Source organism: Syngnathus floridae, chromosome 20, assembly GCF_059516105.1.
Source record: "Syngnathus floridae isolate MCC-2025c chromosome 20, RoL_Sflo_1.0, whole genome shotgun sequence".
Taxonomy (NCBI): domain Eukaryota; kingdom Metazoa; phylum Chordata; class Actinopteri; order Syngnathiformes; family Syngnathidae; genus Syngnathus; species Syngnathus floridae.
In genome coordinates, this window is record NC_142432.1 from 5,017,906 (window position 1) to 5,037,625 (window position 19,720).

The 19,720-nt window shown below is 54.1% G+C and overlaps 1 protein-coding gene across 4 annotated transcripts; it reads right to left on the reverse strand.

The window, feature by feature from the left end:
* Positions 1-82: 82 nt before the first annotated feature.
* On the reverse strand, positions 83-18,995 carry LOC148380898 (rho GTPase-activating protein 21-like). Of its 4 annotated transcripts, none has more exons than XM_088363661.1 (26): positions 18,577-18,995; positions 17,701-17,885; positions 10,035-10,211; positions 9,721-9,742; positions 9,556-9,648; positions 9,419-9,497; positions 9,301-9,355; positions 9,087-9,110; positions 6,924-8,592; positions 6,581-6,703; positions 6,412-6,514; positions 6,307-6,343; positions 6,124-6,243; positions 5,735-6,040; positions 5,601-5,665; positions 5,379-5,530; positions 5,166-5,308; positions 4,937-5,095; positions 4,781-4,859; positions 4,643-4,716; positions 4,480-4,569; positions 4,284-4,409; positions 4,168-4,212; positions 3,923-4,028; positions 2,541-2,572; positions 83-2,414 (listed from the first exon to the last, which is right to left on the reverse strand). In XM_088363661.1, exons 2-26 carry the CDS (start codon positions 17,752-17,754, stop codon positions 1,077-1,079), a joined length of 5,271 nt encoding a protein of 1,756 aa, XP_088219787.1. In that variant the 5' UTR covers positions 17,755-17,885; positions 18,577-18,995; the 3' UTR covers positions 83-1,076. The 4 variants fall into 4 exon arrangements, with proteins under 4 accessions (XP_088219787.1, XP_088219786.1, XP_088219784.1 ...); XM_088363660.1 differs by having other exon boundaries at positions 10,035-10,214; XM_088363658.1 differs by lacking the exons at positions 17,701-17,885; positions 18,577-18,995 and adding an exon at positions 14,945-15,365 and having other exon boundaries at positions 10,035-10,214.
* Positions 18,996-19,720: the final 725 nt, after the last annotated feature.

Below are 19,720 nucleotides of genomic sequence, written 5' to 3' on the forward strand. Positions count from 1 at the left end.
TTCTATTCAGAGTGAATGTATCAGTCGGTAATTTGTTTCGGAGTACATTCACAAGCTGAGTAGTAAAAAGAGACAAAAAGACTCATCATAGTCATGATTTATTTCCAGTGTTCTTCGAGGGGGACATTGCACTAGCGTTTGTGCTGACGAGACACATGCGACTGCTTCATGTTTCTGGAGAAACATTCCGAACGAAGAAATAAAAAGAGCTTAACCTGTCTCAAATTCCTTCTTATAAACAACTTTTTATAGAAAGTTACAAAACGGGGAAAAAAGAGGCACTTTTGGGAGGACAACAACATACATTGACCTGATGTCTGTTTGGGACAATAACTGGACAGAGATTGGAAATAGAAAAAAAAGGACCATACGCAAAAATATTGCATCCTCGTACTCTGTCATCATTGTTACATTTCATTTTATTTGTTATAATTTGGATATATTTGGCTAACTTATCTCTGGCTGTTGCGTATGTGAGGTAAAAACAGAGACATTCCCACAACACGCGCCCCGCTTGTACCATGTGACCAAAGTTAGGATAATTTTTTGCTTCTGATTTGGAATTAAGGCTCCAGTTTAGCCACTTGATTGAGAGGTCCCAGTACTTACGTCCACATAATGTGTTTTCAAGCACATGGACAAAGGATCCCCGCATAGTCGTGGTTTAAAAATCTTTTTTTTTCCTACGTATTTTATTTCTTGGCAAAAAATGGCCAAAGCAAGCCTTACTCTGGCGCCATCTGGTGGCTGGTTTTCTGTGAGAGCTGAGAAAAACTCATTTGGACACCTTGTGGCAAGTATAGGCAATTAAAAATATATTTCCTGTGAATAGTGGAGGAACTCGGTACATTGTCCAAGTATGAGAGTTGTACATTCGTTTTCGGGGGGGGTAAAAAAAAAACAGAATAAATTGGGGTGGGTGCGCACATGCAGCAGAAAGTTCCAGTCTGGCTAGCGATTAGTGAAGTTTGCCATCACAATCATGGCAGCTGTACACGTTATTTACACAAGAAAACTACTGTGCAGCTGAGAGTGCACCTTTGCACATTTATCCAGGTATTGAGGGGGGGCACGGGTCAAAGGTACTGGTAGAAGCGCGAGCACACCACCTGCGTCTCCGACAGTTTGTGAGGATGTGCGTCGTCACCGCTTTTGCCGTTGGTGGCCACCACGTTTTCGGGGGCACCATCGGGCACCACCTCAGTGTTCGGCGGTGGCCCATTTTGGCCCTTTCGGCCACGATCCCCGCCGAGCCAGTCACGGATGCTGAAGTCCTGCGAGGCCCGTCTGGGTTTCAGGTGGTCCGGCAGCGACAGGTCAGCCGTCCGGTCGGCGCCGCCTTGCTCTCGCCAGTCGTGGACAAGCTCGAAGTCCCTTTGTCCGCCCATGGTGTGGCGCCGGCGGATGTTCTTTCGTCTGACGTCGGGAGCACGGCTCTTGGGGTGGCACACGTCGTCTGAGGAAGAGCGCAGCCGCAACTTGAGGCGCTCGGTGATCTTGAGGTGCCACGCGTCGGGCTCCGAGCGCTCCGACTCGCTACGGGACGATGAGCTGAGGCTGCCGGTGGACCGCCCCTTCTTCATCACCTCCAGGACCCGCGCCAGGCGCGAGGAGGCCTCTGCCCGGGCCTCGCCGCCTGCCGACGACTCACTGTCCGTCTTGCTGTCCGTCTTGCTCCGCAGCGACCGTCGACGAGACAGCGTGTCGCACTCCATCATCTTCTGAGTGGGGAAGAGCCGCCGCCCTTCCATCTTGGTTCTGCCACCCTCGCCGTTCTTCTCGGGGCAGGGTGTGGACTGGTTGGCGGCGCTCAACACAAAGAGTGGGAAGTCGCTCTCGCTGTCCGTCTCCATGGGCCGGCCTTCGCTGACCAGCTCGCTGCGTTCGTCGTCCGCCTCCTCGCCGCCCTGCAGCTCGGGGCTCAGCGCCAGGGACTCGGCGCCGGTCAGGAAGGTGACGGACGACGTGGTGGAGTAGTCCGAGGTGATGGAGCTCACGTCGACCTCAACAGAGGCTCCAGCGGTCGGCGCTTTTGGCTCGGACGACGCGCCGGAGTCGAGGGTGCCGAGGTACGATGACGGAGGGTCGGAGGAGGCTTTTCCCTGAGGGACACCTCGACCACTGACGTCCGGGGAGGGATCCCTCTTGGCTTTGGGCGTGGGCTCGGCGCTTCTACCGTTCTGTTGCTCCTTCCTAGCGCCCGCTTTGGCCTTGGCGCTGCTGAGGGCGTTCTCCTCCGGGTCCCCCTTCTGCCCCGGAATTTCCTTCATGGGGAAAACGCCATCCGGGTCATCATCAGAGCTGCTGGGCTGCACTTTCTCCTTGGACTTTTTTCTTTTGCGACTGGCTGCGGCAAAGATGGAGGAGACCAGGAGCTCTCGGCCACACTGCTCCTTCCCCGAGCCCCAGGAACCCTGCGCACATAACAACACGCGATAGGAAAGGGTTCTGGAAGCAAGGAGCATCTCTGTGACCTTTGTATTTCCATCAAGGCAGAAATTTTCTTCACTTGTTTGTGCTTGCTGTCACCCTACACTCACCTTGGACTTGGCCGAGTCACTGGTGGGAGAATCTGTGGAAGACAGGAGAACAACAAACGTACATTAGGAGGGCAGGTTGTATTGTGGTGGAAAAGGAGAAGCATGTTGATGGCGGGATGAGCGCGCACGGTAGCGTGAGACACAAGCGCGAGCACGCACGCGCCATGCTGGACACTGCCGAAAAGCGGGACAGAGAGAGGAAACAGCGCCCTCTGCTGAGTCAAATTTGAGCACGTAAAGGTGTGAAGCGTGAGACAGACGTGTGCGCCGTGCAAAATGGACACAAGCAGCCGGGAGTGAGTGTTTTCAGAGCGGAATCATTCACACTTCTTGATTCTCCCTTCTATGCCCTGCTTTGGGTAATGCTCACACAAAACAATGTACACGAGTGGCTGCCATGACAAGAGTGAAGTGATGTGCGGGCGGGGTCACAGAGGGGCTCGACCAGAGGGGCTCGACCTATGACGAGAGGACGCTGCACGAGACGCAACGTGTCGGGTGCCTCCCCCTAACGTGGCTTATGTATTTGATTTATGATGTACTCTGCCCCTCTGCGCCCCCTGCAGTAGAGATGATGGTAGGACAGGCGAGACCGTACCGTGGCATCTCCCGCGCGGGCCAGCTATGAAACAGTGAGGAGAGACAGCGGAGAGCCTTTTTCAGACAGTCGTAGTGGCCAGATGCTGACAGAAAAGCCACCACAGGGGGCGCCGTACTGTACCGTGTAGCTGCGTGCTTTGGTTTTTTTTGGGGGGGTCCTCTCATTTTTTTTTGTTACCCATTTTTCTTAAAAGAACCGCGGGTTCCGGCAGACTAGGCAGCTACAGCGGGGGCAACAATCCTCCTTCTTCCTACAGTTCCAGTTGTCCATCACGGACATTATAGAGTCCATCAGTGACATCGCGGCGTGATAGACTCCGCCCACTTGGCCTGTGTCAAGATCAGTATGTGTGAATGGCGGCAAAGTCTTTAGGACACCCGACAGAGCCTCACTAGTAGAGACAGAGGGATTGAGAGGAGGCCTTTGGACTGGGAACACTGCAAACAACGTTAGACACAGCAGTGGCGGCGGCGGCGGCAGCAGCGGCGGCAGCAGCAGAACGAAAGAAATCAAGCCGCAATTTATCGCTTCTCGCCTCCGTCAGACGCGAGTAAACCGAAAGCCAAATGCTGGTATGCGGCCACGACATTTCCCAACCTTCACCGAGGCAAGAAGGCAGCAAACAAGCCAATTTCATGCTATTGCAAATGTGATTAGGTAACCGGAGGTGTCCATTTTACAACAAATGGAAACCACAACGGTTGGGAAGCGCCGCTCTACGCCGCCGGCGGAGCCATCGGAGAGAAAAGCTAAGCGGTTGGCGCCCAGGCGGCGCGCTTACCCGATACTTCGCCCTGCGACGTGCCCGTGCGACCGATGTTGGTGAGCAGGTGGTCGATGTTGGGGACCGGCTGCGACTCCACCGCGCTCTCCCCCTGCAAAACCCTCTGCAGGGAAACACAAGTCAACAGCTTGCAAAGTTTAGAAACAAAAGTTGTGGCGTGCTGCTGAAAGAACCACAAAAAAATTCGGAGTCTGGAATCCGACCACCGCCGCACTGAACGGATCAAAATGAGAGATGCTCACCACCACGGGGTCTGCGTGGCCTCCTTCGGTGAAGAACCAGTCGTACTGGAAAACGGTGAAAGCAAAAATTGGGATTGCGCAAAATGGAACAAAAACGTCATTTTTTTCCCACTCACATTCTGAATGAGGGTCTCGACTATTTTGTACTGGTCAGGCATGTGCGTCACCATGTTGGTCATGTTGTCCTCGGTGGTCCGCACCAGGGTGGGACCGAACACGATGGCCAGGTTCCTGGGTTCCATCTACAAGGATAATAACGGTATTAGCGAGCGGCTGTGCACGAGAAGAAAAGGAAGAGGCAAAAAGGCGCGCCTTGTTCTTCTCCGAGTTGTCCGCCACCGTTTTCAGGTGAGCCGAGAGGAACTTGAGGGTTTCGTAGTGATGGTCGGGCAGCTGGTGAAGCTGAAAGGAGACCCAAGTCGTTCAAAATGACGGCAAGGCGGTTGCCCAGCGTGAAGGTGAGCAAACCACCTACCAGCCTCTTGATCACTTTGAGCCTCTCCACGGGTTCTTCTATTCTGTTAGCCTCAATAAAGTCAGCGTAGCTGTCTGCGGGGTCACATGGCCGATAAGTTACTTCCAAAAAACTTGCGAGGAGACAAAAGAGCAATACCGTTGGTGAAGAGAGGTTCGGGCAGCTTCCGGAAGAACGACTTGAGCAAGCTGCTGATCACGTTGAGATCACGCCATTTCTGCGAAAAGCCCACATTGATGTGCCGAGCTGAAACCAGGCCAACTTACAGCGTGATGGAGCAACGCAAACACGCACATGGTCCTGGAGATGGACGTCGCTCATGCCCTTGTTGTTGAGCTCCTCCTGCATGCTGGAGATGGCTGCGTTGTTGCCGGGCACTCTGTAGATGCCCGTGTACTCCAGGCCTCGCTCCTCCACCAGCTCGCAGCACACCTCCACGATCAGCGGCACAAACTAAGGTGGACATTTTTCAGATGTTTAGGTTTGCTGTGAAAGGAAGATCTTGCAACAATGCACAAGAGACCTTGTTGTTGCGTGCAGGCGGACAGTCTTCCAGTCTCACTCCGAACGTCACGCCGGGAGATGGTTTCCTCTCAAAAGGTTTCCTCATCAGGCCCGGGATACCCTTCCGCCATGTGGCTTTGTCTCTGGGGGGGCTGGTGTCATCTGCGAGGGAGGGGCAGTATGAACACACTCCAAGAGAAGACGGCTCGGCGCGACCTCCTGCTCGGCTGACCTTTGTGCATCACGATCTTCTCCTGCTCGGGCTTGGGCGAATGCGGAGAGGGAGTTTTGCTGTCTCCTCCTTTGCCCCCCAGCAGAGTGTGGCGGATGCTCAGCGACTGCCGAGACGACCGGGGCGACGGCTCCGGCTTGCTGCCCGTTGGGCTGAGGACCAGACAAAGATCTCAGGAGAGCTCGCACCCCAAACTCCCCCTCCCCACCCCCGGTTTCTTACCTCATCAAGGTGTTGTACTCCCGGATCTTCTGGCTGATGAGGTCATGGCTGGTGAAGGCTGCGTTCTAAAAGGAGAAAAAAAATTTAACTCGGTGGCAAGCGGAGGGAAATGCCCGTCGCCGTGTGGTTCTCACCTCCTCGTCCAGGTCGCCGCTCTCCTGGATGACTTGGATCCAGGCCAGCATGTCCTCACGGTCCTCGGCCTGGAAGAGGTACTCGCAGTCGGATGTGGTGAGGCGCAGCACGTTCTTGCGCTTGGTGTCGCTGTAGGAGATGTCGACGAGGCAGGCCCGCACGCTGATGGGCGGCAGCTCGTCGCCCGTGCGCCATTCGCCGTGCGCCCGTCTGTCCTTCTTGTCCTTGTACAGGCAGAGATGGTGACCCCGCAGCACGGCGTACATCTGCTTCCATGAACGTGCGCCACCACCACCGCTCACACGCTGCCAAAAGAGTCGGAAAGTGTCGGCGGAGATGGAGCTCTTCACTTGCTCATATTTCTCAGCACAACATGGCATCAAGGTACCTTGCCCTTGTCGTTATTCAGCTGCTTGAAATGCAGCAGACCCTCCCGGGTGGCATCGCAGAAGACATCCGATGACGAATCCCTCCTGGATCCGGAATCTTGCGACGACCTGTCCATCGCCTGCGGTGGAAAAACAAAATGTCCATCTTTGCTCATTGGCGACGGCGGACGAGGCGGCCTCACCTTCTTGAGGCCTTTGAGCCCGGTTATCAAGGATCTCCTACATCAGCAAAAATTGGACAACAGTGAGCAGGAAGCTTTTTTGTTTCTCTTCCTCGTCACACTCACCCTGTGCCATCTTCCCGGTAGTTATCCAAGCCTTCGTCGTACGACAACGAGCGCTCCGTTTTACCGCCGGAGTCCGACTCGATGACGGTGAGCCGGAGGGAATCTGAGAAAGAGAAATGTGAACGTTGCCATTGGGCTCAAGTCAGCGTTTTGCGAGTGGTGCCAATACCGTGGTCGTGTGACATGTGGCGACGCATGGGGGGTGACGTGGCCTTGATGGGCGTCGCCGAGATGACAGCTGAGGCCGGAATGTTGATTGTGTCCAGATCCAAGCTGGGGCTGGACGGCTCATCTGAGGAGACACACAAACTGGTCCTTCAAGACTTAATCAAGGATCTGTCCCGACTGGTTGTTGATGGATGACCAGTGGACACATTTAAGGATGCCAGGTTGAGTTCAAGTGCGTTCGGTAATCTCAGGCGACTCTTTAATCTACTCGTGAATCAGGTGATGAGAGGTGGCAAATGGTGAAGCAAAGCGAGTCCTGTGCGCTACACGACGGAGACTCTTACCTATAAAGGGGATGGAGTCCAGGGAGTCGTCCAGGTTTTGGGAGCCACCCTTGAGTCGGCCGACCCCAGGCCTCCTGCAGCGGCCATCGGTCCAACACGCCACCGCGTCGACAGAGGCGGCCTTTAGTAACGGCGGCGGCTTGGCGCCTCGCTCATCACAAACAGCAAAGAGGCGGGACGGAGGGTGCGGCCGAGAAGCTCCACAGTTTTTCTCCTTTCTCAGGATGACCGCCGTTGCGTCGCCTCCTTGCGTGCCGTTAGTCCGTACCGAAGCCTTTGGCTTTTGACCCGCGTCTCCGTTTATGTCGGCAGACAGGACGGTGCCGCTTTGCGTCAGCCGCTGCGTGGCCGCTTGACACGAGGGACCCGAGCAAGATGAAGACCTCGCCACCAAAGTGGCTTCCCACCCACTCTCCATCTTCAAACTGTCGGCCCGAGTCCGGAGCTCCCGCTGCAGGGGTGATGGGTAGCCCGCATGGTTTCCGCTGATACCAGCTCTTTGGTCTTTGAGCGAGTCTGTGGTTTTGGTGGCGGCTAAGGGTTCCACCATGGCATTTTGAACAGGTTTTAACCTCAAAAGGTTGCCGTCTGTCCTTAACGGAGGTTTGACAGACATTCGATCCGCCAAAGAGGAATTTGATAATCCGTTTGCGTCGCGCCCGGCGAGAGCTCTTTGGGCCGCCCCCTGCCTGCTGGCTCTGGCTTCCTCCCCTTGGCAAAGCAGAAGACGGTCCTCCAAAGCCGTCCGCTCCGTGGCGAAGGAGCCCCTTTGCCCGGCGGCCTTCTGGCCCAGCCGGTCGAGCACGCGAGCTTCGCCGCAAAATGGCAGCGCGTCTTGGGAAGCGCTCCGAGGCCAATTCCTGCTCGGCTCTGACCGGCCGAGCCTTTCCTGAGAAGCGCTTCGCAACGGCGTGGCGTGGGTCCCGCCGTCGGGCCCTCGCTCCGTCGATGCGCTCCTCCACCGGACCTGAGAGGCGCTCGAGCCTCTTGGACGACACGCAGATGATGAGCGCTGCTGAGTGTAGACGGAGCCGGAGCCCGGGTCGGCGGCGGCGCGTAAACTGTCCAAACGCTCCTGGATGGTGCGGCAGCCGTACGTGTGGAGCCTCTTGGCGTCAATGTAGTCCTTGTAGGTGGTGTAAGTCCTCCAGTCAATGTTCTGGTGAGGGGAGGGCGAGGACGCGGCCGAGGGGGTGCGACGGTCGGCGTCGCCTGATAGCTTGCCCGGCGAAGCAGCCGTGAGGGAGCTCGGGCTGTCGGGATGGCTCGGGCGGCGCACGGGGGCCTCCGCGGGACGCTGCAGCGGCGAAGTCGCCAGAGGTGGAGAAGACGCCAGAGGTGGAGAAGACGCCAGAGGCGGAGAAGACACCAGAGGCGGAGAAGACGCTTCGGTGGAAGCACGGCATGGGTTCTCCTCAGGCCTGAGGTCGGGGCCCGCCCGAGTCAGGCACACGGGCGGCTTGTCATGACAAACGCAGACCGTCGTCGTCTGCGGCGGCATTTCCACTCGGTAGCTCTTCTCCTTTCGGTGCGAGGCGTCACCTCCGTCACTCGCCTCCGTCACCTTGATCTCCACCCGAGGGTAGCATATGGGGGGCGGTTGGGGGATGTTGTGGGCATTGCCGCTGTACGCCGCGTTTCCTTTCAGGTACGCGTCCTGAGAATACGCCTGCAAGACAACATATGGGACAAAATGTGTCCTCCACAGCCGCCACTGTCGATGATGCTTTTATCAAAGCGTGCGGAAGACCCGATTCGCAGAAGCTTCACATATGAAGAATTGGCCAGACAGACGTTTGGCTGACACACGACGACCTCGGCTAAAGGCGGCTATTGAACTCGGACATGCCATCCCACAAAGCAGCTCGCGACAATGACAACAACGGGAGTGAGCGCATGCTGGTTGCCTCTTTTGAGCGAGCGCCATCTTTGTCAACATGCCTGCAACACAATGACCTCGAGGCCTATCTGGTTCAAACCTCTCCACCTCAAAGGGACTCGAGTGGATGGCTCTCAGGGGCAGACAGCGAGCGGCGTGAGGTCGGCCGCTGGCTGCTTTCCCTCTTTAAAGAGGCATGAAATGTGCCCCACCCTTACACAGCGCCGCAATGACTCAAGCAAGGCGGTAGGAAAAGCCGGTAAGTAGCAAAGTTGCCATCTTACCAGAGCGGTGATGTCCCTGGAAAACTGCAGGCGGAAAAAGGACAGAGGTGTGAAACAAAGTTGACAGCCAAGAACAAAGACACCACTTTGTGCTGAAGGAAAAAAGACGACGGAGACCGAGCATGCCGCCAAGCCCCTCCCCCCCCCAATAACCGGTCGTGACAAACATCTCTTTTCGTATCCCACTGGAATTGGAAGGGAAAAGAATTTTTACCAGCTGCAGAATGTCCTCGTCCTTTGGCATCACACAGAGCTCCAGCGAGGCATCGCTGCATCCAAGCAAACGGCGTGAGAAGAGGAACGTGCGCGGCGGCCGCCTTGGTCGGGCTCACCTGTTCTGGATCAGGGCGATGACCTGCGAGTACGTCTTGCCGATGATGCTCTGGCCATTCACCTTCACGATGCGATCGCCTGCAGGGAAAATGCATCAGCCACCGCGTCACCACAATCTACACACGCGTTCGTGCACCTGTGCAGAGTCCGGCTCCGTGCGCGGGGCCGCCGTCCTTCACTTGCTTGACGAAAATGGTGTCCATGGGCTCCAGGCGACTTCGCCGCCTCCCTGCCAAGCAGACGGCGAGCGTGACCTCCGTTTGAACTCCGCTGCAAAACCCTCAGTTGTTTTCACACTCACCTCGGCTGCCGTTGTCTTCATCCTAGACAAAAAAGTGTGTATTTGATGATGTCATGCAAACTCCCCTCTCCCAAAAAAAATGGCACAGACCAACATCATAGTAAAAGTTAAGGCAGAGCAACGCAGGCATTTCTTTCATTGGCTAATTTTCGGCTGACTCAGCGCTAACAACTCCCTCACACAAAAGACCACAACTTCAGACTCAGCGTGCGGCAACGCAAGCGTCGACAATAAAATCAATTAAGCCCCACCGTCACATGCAAACGACTCGATTACCTCAAACCTGGAGGCGGTTGTCAATCAAAAGTCGTTACCTTGAAGGAGTTGTGCACGGCCGACTCGGGCGGGTAGACGATGAAGTGGCGGAGAGTGAAGCCGAAGCCTTGCGAGGTGCGGCGCAGACACAGCGTCTTGGGCCCGGGCCAGGAGAACGGCTCCACCTCCGTCCCAAGAGAGCCCGCAGCCGAGGTCTCACTCCGGTCGGGCCCATCCTTCTGGAAGAAAAAAAACCCAGACATTTTCCCACCGCAAACTTATTGACCAGTCTTCTTCTGACCTGAGCTAGCAGACGTAAGTTTGGCAGCATTTTGTGGCAACTCGGTACCAAGCGTCGGCAAAAACACGTTGTGTGTCATTCGGGCACAGCTCTTGAGACTCAAATTGGACTCTTGAGCTTGACGAGCGAGGAATGTCTGGCATGCCGTGAGCAGGCCACACGCACGCAAAATTGTGTCGAAAACAACATCATGAGCCAACGGTATTTGGGTTTGAGGGGCTGACGTCATTCCTCTCGCCACACTGTTCCTTTCCAAACCTGCGAACACGAGGGAAAGATGCCAACAGTGACTGATCACACGGTCGTCAACAGCGGCGCCCTATTTGGATCGGAGCCAGAACATCAGCGGCAACAACGGGAAGCCCAGTGGTGGAATGTTCCCCTGGCACAATCTGCTCAGCGTATCGAGCCCAATACAGCGAAGGACATTGCTTATGGAAAAGACATGAGGAATTTGAAGGGCCCCATTTTGGAGCTGCTGCATTCACAACACCACATGCTGTTTCTATTTTTACAAGCGCATTTGACAATTTTAGGACAATCTGAAGCCAAGTTCAGATGCCAAACACGTGATGAGCTCCAGTCTTGTGGTAGGAAACTCCCGCCTGGCTCTCTTCGCAAAGTCAGAAAATGTGACGGCGACAAACAAGAGGAACCGTCGGGCGGGCCGCTGACGCTCGTGTGATGCCGCTGTTGGGTAGTTTTTGGTTGAACAAAGTAACACCTGTTTTGGGCAAAGTGAGCCGGTCCATTTGATGAATGAGACCCTCTCATGTGCCCAAAAAGCTGCCTCCTGTCCACGGCCCCGAGAGCAGATGAGCCGCATCCCATATCCGGGCGGGGAAAGAAATCCGGGGGATTTCCCCTCAGTGTGGCTGCGGCGAGCTTTGGGTTGGCCGTCCAGCCAAAAACAACGCAGAGGGTTAAAAAAGTAACCTCGCACGCATTCGCGAGATCCACAGTTGAAAAAAAAAAGCGACAAACAGGGCCGGGATTTACCTTCCATGAGATGCCGCCCACATCTGGACCAGACAAACCCCCGATTCAACAACTTTACAAGAGCCAAAATAGCGCCGCTGCGAGCCCATTCCGGAAATCGCCACTGTGTCACGGCGGCCATTTGAAATTCAGGCAGGACACGAGAGATGATTGCCATTTCTAAAAATACACATGACGGCACTTGAAATATTCACGAGCGCCACGTCGGGCATTCCCGATAGAAGGCGCGCGGCTCCCATTTTAGGGAGAGTCGTACGTCCACGGGACGAGGATCAGATTCGCTGCCGCCAACTGATCTGCGGTTAGTTGGGAAAAGTTCTTTGCTGTGGGACACGCCCTTCGTGCTACAACATAATGATGGTGTTGAAGAAGTGGTTGCGAGGCATCTACAAGAGGGGAGGGGGGGGTTGAGAGTCTTGGAATAGAAACTGGAAAGCAACGCTAAACCGACAAACACCTCTGGGGATGAAAATATTTTGATGGTGAAAAAAATAACAGATAATCCGCCACCCCTCGAGAGAACATGTGGCTTGGGCGCTTTCACCTTTTCACCTCGCAGCAGACAAGACGGACAGAGAGACGCGAGGTTGATTCGGGGCGGGGCAGGCGCGGGAAAACAATGTCGTCTTTCAGCTGAGCGGTAACGTCACCTCGTGGAAAGTGAGTCGCAGCGCCCCGGCCGTGCTCAACATCTTCCGCCCGGTCATCAGACTTGGGACATCTTGCTCGGATCATAGCATTCATTGAGAGAAGAACAATCTCTGCTTTTTCTTTTCAGCCCCGTGCTCTCGCAGCGGAAGGCCGTTATGCAACCGAGGGCCGGCGGCAAGACGTGTGAGCTCCTGGAGACCCGGCAGGGTTCAAGTTGACGGTGGCTGCGATGTCACATGGGCCTTGAAGCAGAAGAGAAGGTCTGCCGAGGTCGACGTGGGAGCATCCAGATTGAGCGACAGATGGTCTCGTCATGCCGTTGACTGAAAGGGAGGAGGGAGGGGGCGAGCAAGAGCGTTTGGCGGATGTCGACGCTTGTCGCTGCGCCCAATCCCATTCTAATCTGCTATGGCCGCCTTTAATGACCCAGTGGCTGCAAACGCGCCTTGACCACGCACGCACATAACTACTTGAGCATGTGGACGGACGCCATTTGTTTTCACTCGGGCACCTGCAGGAGAGAGGGCAATCCCGATTGAAGACGGGATTACAACGCGGCGATTAAAAGTATACGGCTAGTCTCTTCGGGAAGCTAACCTGCTAGCTTCTTTACGTGAGCGGCACGGGTGCAATGGCTGAGCTTTCACGAAATGGCAACATTGGCCTCAATTGCTGTTTTCTTTCGTCGGGCTGTAAAAAGCACGTCCTGTAGTGCGGACACAGCGGTCTTTCCAAAACACGAGCCCCCGTGGAAAATGTCAGCCAGTAAAAAAACATTGGAGTGGTTCGCAAATAAATACAGCACACGCGTGCTGGCGAGTGGTCCGAGAAGGAAGGTGACGCAATCGGGTGGGCTGAGCATGGAGAAGAATGGCGCAAGTATGTCGACAAGCACTGAGTCAGCCTGCTCCCCTCTGTCGCAGTCCCGCCCAAAGCCCAGGCCCATCTGGAGAGCCGACTGATTGAAAGCAGTTGGGGCTCGCCGTGAGATACGCACGCTGGAATGTCGGGAATAACGTGGCCTCCCAATTCGTGCACGTGTTTAGCTGCAGCAATCACCTCACAATCAGAGATCTGATTTGCGAGCGCTCAGGTGTGCGGGATAGCGCTCGAAGCAAAGCCGTTCCAGCCAATCGGAGGGCCGAAGCCAAAACCCAAACGATAAGATGGAATATTTTTCCCGTTTCCTTCCTTGCGCTCGTGGCGAGATTTGACAAAAACACTGGTCTGTCCATCCTGACATTTTAAGCAGCCACCCACCCAGAGCCCTTTTGGAAAATAAATGAAATGGCCATTATTGGGCATATTTTCATGAGCCAATGCAATAAAAAAAATAAAAAAAATTGGCTGTTGGGTCAGAGACTTGAAGCGTACAGCGGCCACACCCGCAACCGGCTGGAAACAATTACAACGCCTCATCTTTTCCTTCTCGGCTGCATCTCTTCCCCCCCTTCTTGACACAAGGATCTCCTTTGCCCCCCTTCCCCCAATCAACAATGGTGAGCCACTCTGCGTTTGTCTTTGGCATGGCCGAGCTTTTCTTTTTTAAAAGTAAAGCCGAGGAGAAACAGATGGATGTCATTTGTGCAGCAAACGAGAATCAACAAGAATCACCGTGCACGGGCGCCAAAGCTCACATATTTGCCTTTCTTGGGCTTTCCCCACAAGATGCTATCCAAGATAGCAATTGGTGTCAAGGACGTCCAAAGAAGCCTCTTCTGACAGTCGGGGGTTGGGCAGAGGAGGAGCTCGTCGCGCTTTAAGGTGGCAACACTTTGAGCCAGCAACGTCTGCATTGCACCAAAGGGACGCTCGCCGCCGCCAGATTTCTTCTTGCTGCTCAATGACAGAAGAAGCATCCGTCTGTGGCGTTACCACGGTGACAAAAGGCGTCAACATGCCCACATGTGCTCCCAAGAGGCCGGCCAACATTCTTCTGGCGAGCGTGTTGCCAGTTTGATGACGCTTCTCCCCTTGCTTTCCTTTTCTCTTTTCACAGCCACTGAACCGCTTTCATATGCTAATGCTCGGAGCGATCGTGCGGGCCAACACTCTGGAATGCTGCTCCACAAAGGAGAAATGAGACGGAAGGAGAGCACGCAGGAAAGGCACACTGGACGGCCAAGTTGATGCATCTGCCCCCTAAAGGCTTTCCAATGACAAAATGCGTTCCAGGATTGGAATCTTGCGTTGACAAATTCACTTGGGCGCGGCCTTTGGATGATGAGGTGGTGCAACTCATCCAAGACAAAAACCGAAAGAGGTGTTCGTTTGTAAACAAGGCCGTCTTCAGCACCTCAGACAGCAGTTGACCCGGGCGAAAAACAAGAGCCCCATCAGTTCCACGCAAAGAATCTTGCCCAAATTGAATCAGGGCTGGCCGGGAGCGGCACGGCCGACGGGTCTTTCTTAGCGGCTCATTTGTGGGCCCAAGAAAAGACTACAATGGCTCGCCTGTCTGAGTGTCCAATCCAAAGGACCAAAACAGCACAGAGGAGATTACTTGTGAGGGACAAACAAAACCCTGGATGTGACGACTACACTCACTCCTCATCACATGCAATATTTGGAAATTGACCTCTTTGGGACTTTTGTGCTCTTCACAAGACACCAAAGTCATTTCTACAAAAGATGGTCGGAGCCGGGATCCCTAATGGGTCAGTGAGCGGATGACCTGACCCGCTCCACTGACTCAAGCACAGCTGTGCACACGCATTTGGGCCACATTATCAGTTCAAACGGAAGTCAAACTGCGGCAAAAGAGCATTCCCATTGGAATCAATTCAAAGATATTGCAGCAAATAACAAGGCAGATTTTGTTAATGGCCCCCGGAGACAGCGGCAGGCAGGCACGCAAGGGGACACTGGGAGGTCAGCATGCCAGGCACGCCACAGTTTCCACTTGCCGCTCAATGAATACCGGCTATTAATACAACCGCAGATACGGGGGATGCCATTTCCGGAAAGCCCTGGGAGGCAGAGTCAGCGTCACGTGCGGACGCCACCGTCCTACCTTACCTGACCGTTCCAGGCACAGTAGAGATCGCAGACCAGACTCCACTTGTTGCTGAGCATGCAGTCCAGAACATTCATATGCGACATCTTGCCTTCTTCAGAAGAAGCTGATCAGCCCTGACGCCGGTCTTCAGCTTGGAGTCGCAACCCGGGCTGCGGCGCCGCCCGGCCGAGCCACGCCGACAGGCGGCCGGCGGGTGAGCGCGGCATCTCTAGAGCCGGCGGCCGAGGGCGGCATCTCCGGCGAGAGGCGCGTCAATTAGCGCACGTTAATGATTCCGAGGCATATTCCAAAGCCCCTCCCCCGGGAGGGAACGTGCTGTCAATTTGTCTCCGGAAACACGGCTGACACATCGTCATGCGACCTCCGTGACACCAGCGAGAGCCAGGCTGCATCTGTGCTACTCGGTTGTGCTGATCTCTGCAGCAGCAGCAGCAGAAGCAGCAGCTCGCGGCCGCAATGCAGGACTTCACCTGGGCTGGACTTATAGGCTCCTCCCTCACTCCCTCCTCCCTCCCGGAATCCAGCAAAGTGATTGATTGAGGTTGTGCAGTACACCCCTGGCATGGAACCTCCTAAAACGCCAGAGAAGCCGTGGTTGATGGCAAAGTACAAAGTGATTGTGGATCTGAAGGTGCTGACAGCGTGGAAAAAAAAAAAAAAACAATCAAAGAGGTGGGTGGAAAAAAAAATAGTAGCATCCATCCATCTTCTATACCGCTTGTCCACAAGGGGGTCACGGGCGTGCTGGAGCCTATCCCAGCAGATTGCAGAAAAAATAGTAGCAATGAAGCAAAAACAGACAATTTGGCTGCGGCTCCCTGGATTTCTTCATGGAACAGAGGAAGAAGACCTGAGTGACGCAAGTGGTTGGACGAGACTGCGTGGGCCAGTAAATACTGTTTACGTTCCCGGTCGCTCCCTTTGAGACAGCGCAACAACACCCAGATGGTTGCGATTGGGCATCTTCAGGAAATGCTTGCCACCAATGAGCAGTTACCAGGGGCTCTTCAAGATCTTCATTCATTTCAACAGACATCAATGACGCTCATGTACATGTGACGTCACGGCAGGAAGAGCGAAAACGAACCTGAAGATTCAATTTCTTGCCTGGAGATGGAGGCTTTTATTTTTTTGTTTTTAATTTTTTGCAGAGAAGGACAAAATGGCCAAAGCCTCGCAAATCACTGAGAAAAATCAGGCAAAAAGCGCCGCTGACTTCCAGCGATGACAGCGTCAGGCAATCATGTGGATTGCTGCCAGTCGCTGCAAAGCTTGTACAGACGTGGCGTTTTTTTTTTTTTTTTTTTTTTTTCAGCCGCTTACATAAGGCTCCGCCAACAACAAAGTCCCACACGTGCTTGGCTAAATGTCACACTTAAAACACGCAAAGGGTCGGGAGGCAGGATCAGCCGGCATGTGGAAGTCACGTGACCGTGCGCGCAGAAGGAAGCCAGCTTCCATCTTGATGCGTGCTAAATATAGAACCATCAAAAGGAAAGGCGGGAAAAGAAGGGCAAGGGAACGAGGTTATCGGGCCGGCTGAGCTCAAATTAGAGCGACGCGCCACCGTCCGTCCTCATGAGCATGGAAGGTGGTTGAGGAGTCTCGCTGCGACGCCCTTTGGTTGCCACGTTCTCTCAACTCCATCAGGCCTATTTTCGGGCTTCACCACAACGTGTGACCTTCATCCAAATCTGCTTTCTTCCATCCAAATACTTTTCCTCTGCGTTACGGGGTCCGCAACGTTTTCACAGCTCGGGTGGCGGGCCTTGTGTGTGATGCAAAAGCGTGGAGGGGAGGGGGCTTTCAAGACGACGCCCCTTCTCCATTAATGAGGCACGATGGGAGGGGCCCTTTATCCCGCCCGGGATGTGTCATTAAGGAAGGGTGGGGGGACAGGGGGCGCTCAGTGAACCTTGACAGCTTCAACGTAAACAACGTGATGATGTCACGGCATTGCACTTGCTGCCATCTATTTATTTACATTGTTAAAATGCGGAACGTTTTTTGCATTTTGACTCCATATGCTAACAAATACTTAGCGAGTCAAGAAATATTGAGCCCCGACACGACAATGCCGCACTTTGGATTCAAATCCCGACCCCCAGACGGCGAGGTGGATGTTCTCACAAGTCTAGCTCAAACATTTGACTTCAAGAACTTCATTTGCATTTTTTCTTGACGGGGGGAAAAAAAACTGAGATTTTATTTTAAGGCCTTATTGCCCAGCCGAGTAAGAGGATTACGACGCAGGCACGCACGCATCCACGGCCGCTTGATTCCATTTGCTGACGATAATCCAAAACATGGCAGCGCCACTGACCTGTGACGACACGAGGTGGGTCCGAGCTGCAGAGCCACCATGATTGCAACGATGTAAGCGCTCGGGTCGGCGCGCAGAAGCACAAAGGCTTCCGACTGAAGGAAGATTAGCGGCAGGAGCATAAACGTCTCTTTGTGCTGCTCTTTTTTGCTCTTAAACAGTTGTCATGGAGGAAAGGGAAGGCGAGGCGAGGGAAGGGACGAACCCGCTCAACCCGGACACACGAGCCGCATCACACGCTGGTGAGCTCTGTGCCTTTGCATTCCCCAGGAATGAGAATACTGCGATTGTGTGTGTGGAGGGGCAGGAGGGAATAAATGCGAGCTCAGTGTGATTGGGCTCACGTGGATGACACTTAAGCTGCGAGAAATCAACAACTTATTGCCAGAAGCTCTTTCACTCTCGTTCTCTCTCACCACTCGATTGACCTACCTTGCACGGCGCATCTCGGAGTCGACGCTCCTCGCTCCCGCGCGCCGACATCATTTTCACGTCAAAACACTCAGGTGGGACAAGTCCGTGGGGGGCCGCATGGAGCTCGGATGAGTGAGAAAGGCCAAAAAGAAAAATCGGAATCCACGCCCTCCTCCTTCCTCATGTCCGGTAGAGGTGTGACTCTGAACAGGAACAGTGAACATGTGAGGACTTCAACATGGAATTCCAAAACATGACGACATTGTGATTATGTCTGTAAAGCGGGCCGTATTTTTTTTAGGTTGTGATGACCTCACTTGGACACTTATAAGAAGTCAAGTATTCATCAATGGGACTCGGGGCACCGTGAAAAAACAAATTCTGCCCTACAGTGATTTTATTTTCAACCACGCGAAGTGTTTAGTATGCAGGCATGATATGTGAATAAGGGCATATTTCATTGGCTTAAAGTGTGCAGACATGATGCGTGAAGATGGACAGATTTCGTTTCCATAAAGTGTGCAGACATGATGCGTGAAGATGGGCAGATTATGTTGGCATAAAGTGTGCAGACATGATCCGTGAAGATGGGTAGATATCGTTGGCATTAAGTCATCTGGCAGGATGTTACCTGTGGACAATTTGCAAATGCATGCCCGTGAGCATCCAAAGGCAGCACGAGCAAGAGGAGTGACATTTACGTCACGATTAACCTTGCACAGTGTCGCTTTGTAGTGATGCCGATATTTGCGTGGTTATTTCAAAGTGGACGGACGGATGGATGACATTTCTCCACGAAACTAACACAAATGGGAGGACGGCACGTCACGATGCTGTGCTTGATCCACATGGCGACTAAAAGCAAGCTTTCCAAAACAAGGCTAGCGAGCATACCTTTTATGAATCCAGAGAACGAGGGCCAGGTGACGGTCTGCGGACGCAGAGCTTTCGGTCCATGTTCAGTCGGCGGTGGCTCCGGAGAGCAGAGCGTCGTCTGCCAGGCGCTCAGCCCGCCAGCGGAGCCCCTGCGGCGGCCGCGGCCCGCTGGAGCGGCTCGCTCCCTGCTCGGCTGGAGAAAAAGCGGAGGCTCGAGCAGCGAGAGACGCCCCTCGGCGGGCACGCATTCCTGACGGCGACCCGTCCAGAACGGAACCTCCGCTGTTCATTCATCTCCAGCCCTAACCGATCATTAAAAACGATAAAAGACGACAATGATAACAATTAAAACACGGAGCGAGACGAGTATTCCAGCAAGTTCCCCGTTGGCTGCGCGACCATCTGTGCAGAGCTGGACAACTGGCTTGATGAAGCCCCGCCTTTTACCCCGCCCCTCACTCGATGGCGGCCAATCGAGTGACCAGTTTAAATTTGGAAGTTGTACGACAAGCCAATCGGACGCCGTGTTACATAATAGTTGCTATTAAGAGCAGAAGGTACCACAACAACATTGACCCATGGCAACTTGCGACACTATTCGCTGGTGCTCCCATGTCTACTGAGCTTGTGTTTGTATGACTTGATTTGTTGATGCTATTTAATTGACAAGCTTATCGGTCAATGATCTGTTCTCATCCTCTTTGTTATTGTGTCACAAATTAGATGTAATGTACTGAATGGTTGTTTTAAAGAGCTAAAGGAGCAAATGGAGACAGCCATGTTGCCCAGCCATTACCAAGTGCAACTTCATTTTATATCGGTGACATGTCGGGCACAGCGGCTGTAAGGGACTCCAGGGAGCCAAAAACAAAAAAGGCTGTTGGTGGTGGGGTGTGGTACGGGTGCGGTGGAGGCAGGAGGAGGGGGTGCTGCACGCAGCTGATGTCGACCATAACAAAGGCTGACAGTGTTTCGTTTGCAGGCTCCTCAATAGACGGCGGGACAATAGGACCTCCTTTGACCCGCACGGCTGCCCTCAGTTTCAGGGGGGCTGGAGCGCTATTGTCTAAGAAGGGACCCCGTTTTTAGACAATGGGCAACTTAAAGCCCCGCGAGCACCCCGCCAATGTTCAGCAAGTGATGCCAAACACGGCAAGGCTGC

What these genes read in the sequence shown, in the direction of transcription:
- LOC148380898 (XM_088363658.1), bottom strand. Translation starts at nt 15,028, where the DNA reads ATGTCGCATATGAATGTTCTGGACTGCATGCTCAGCAACAAGTGGAGT. An exon ending in CCACATGTCACACGACCACG is followed by an intron (nt 6,515 to 6,580) that starts GTATTGGCACCA and finishes TCTCTTTCTCAG; the next exon opens with ATTCCCTCCGGCTCACCGTC. An exon ending in ACGTCCATCTCCAGGACCAT is followed by an intron (nt 4,860 to 4,936) that starts GTGCGTGTTTGC and finishes GGCTTTTCGCAG; the next exon opens with AAATGGCGTGATCTCAACGT.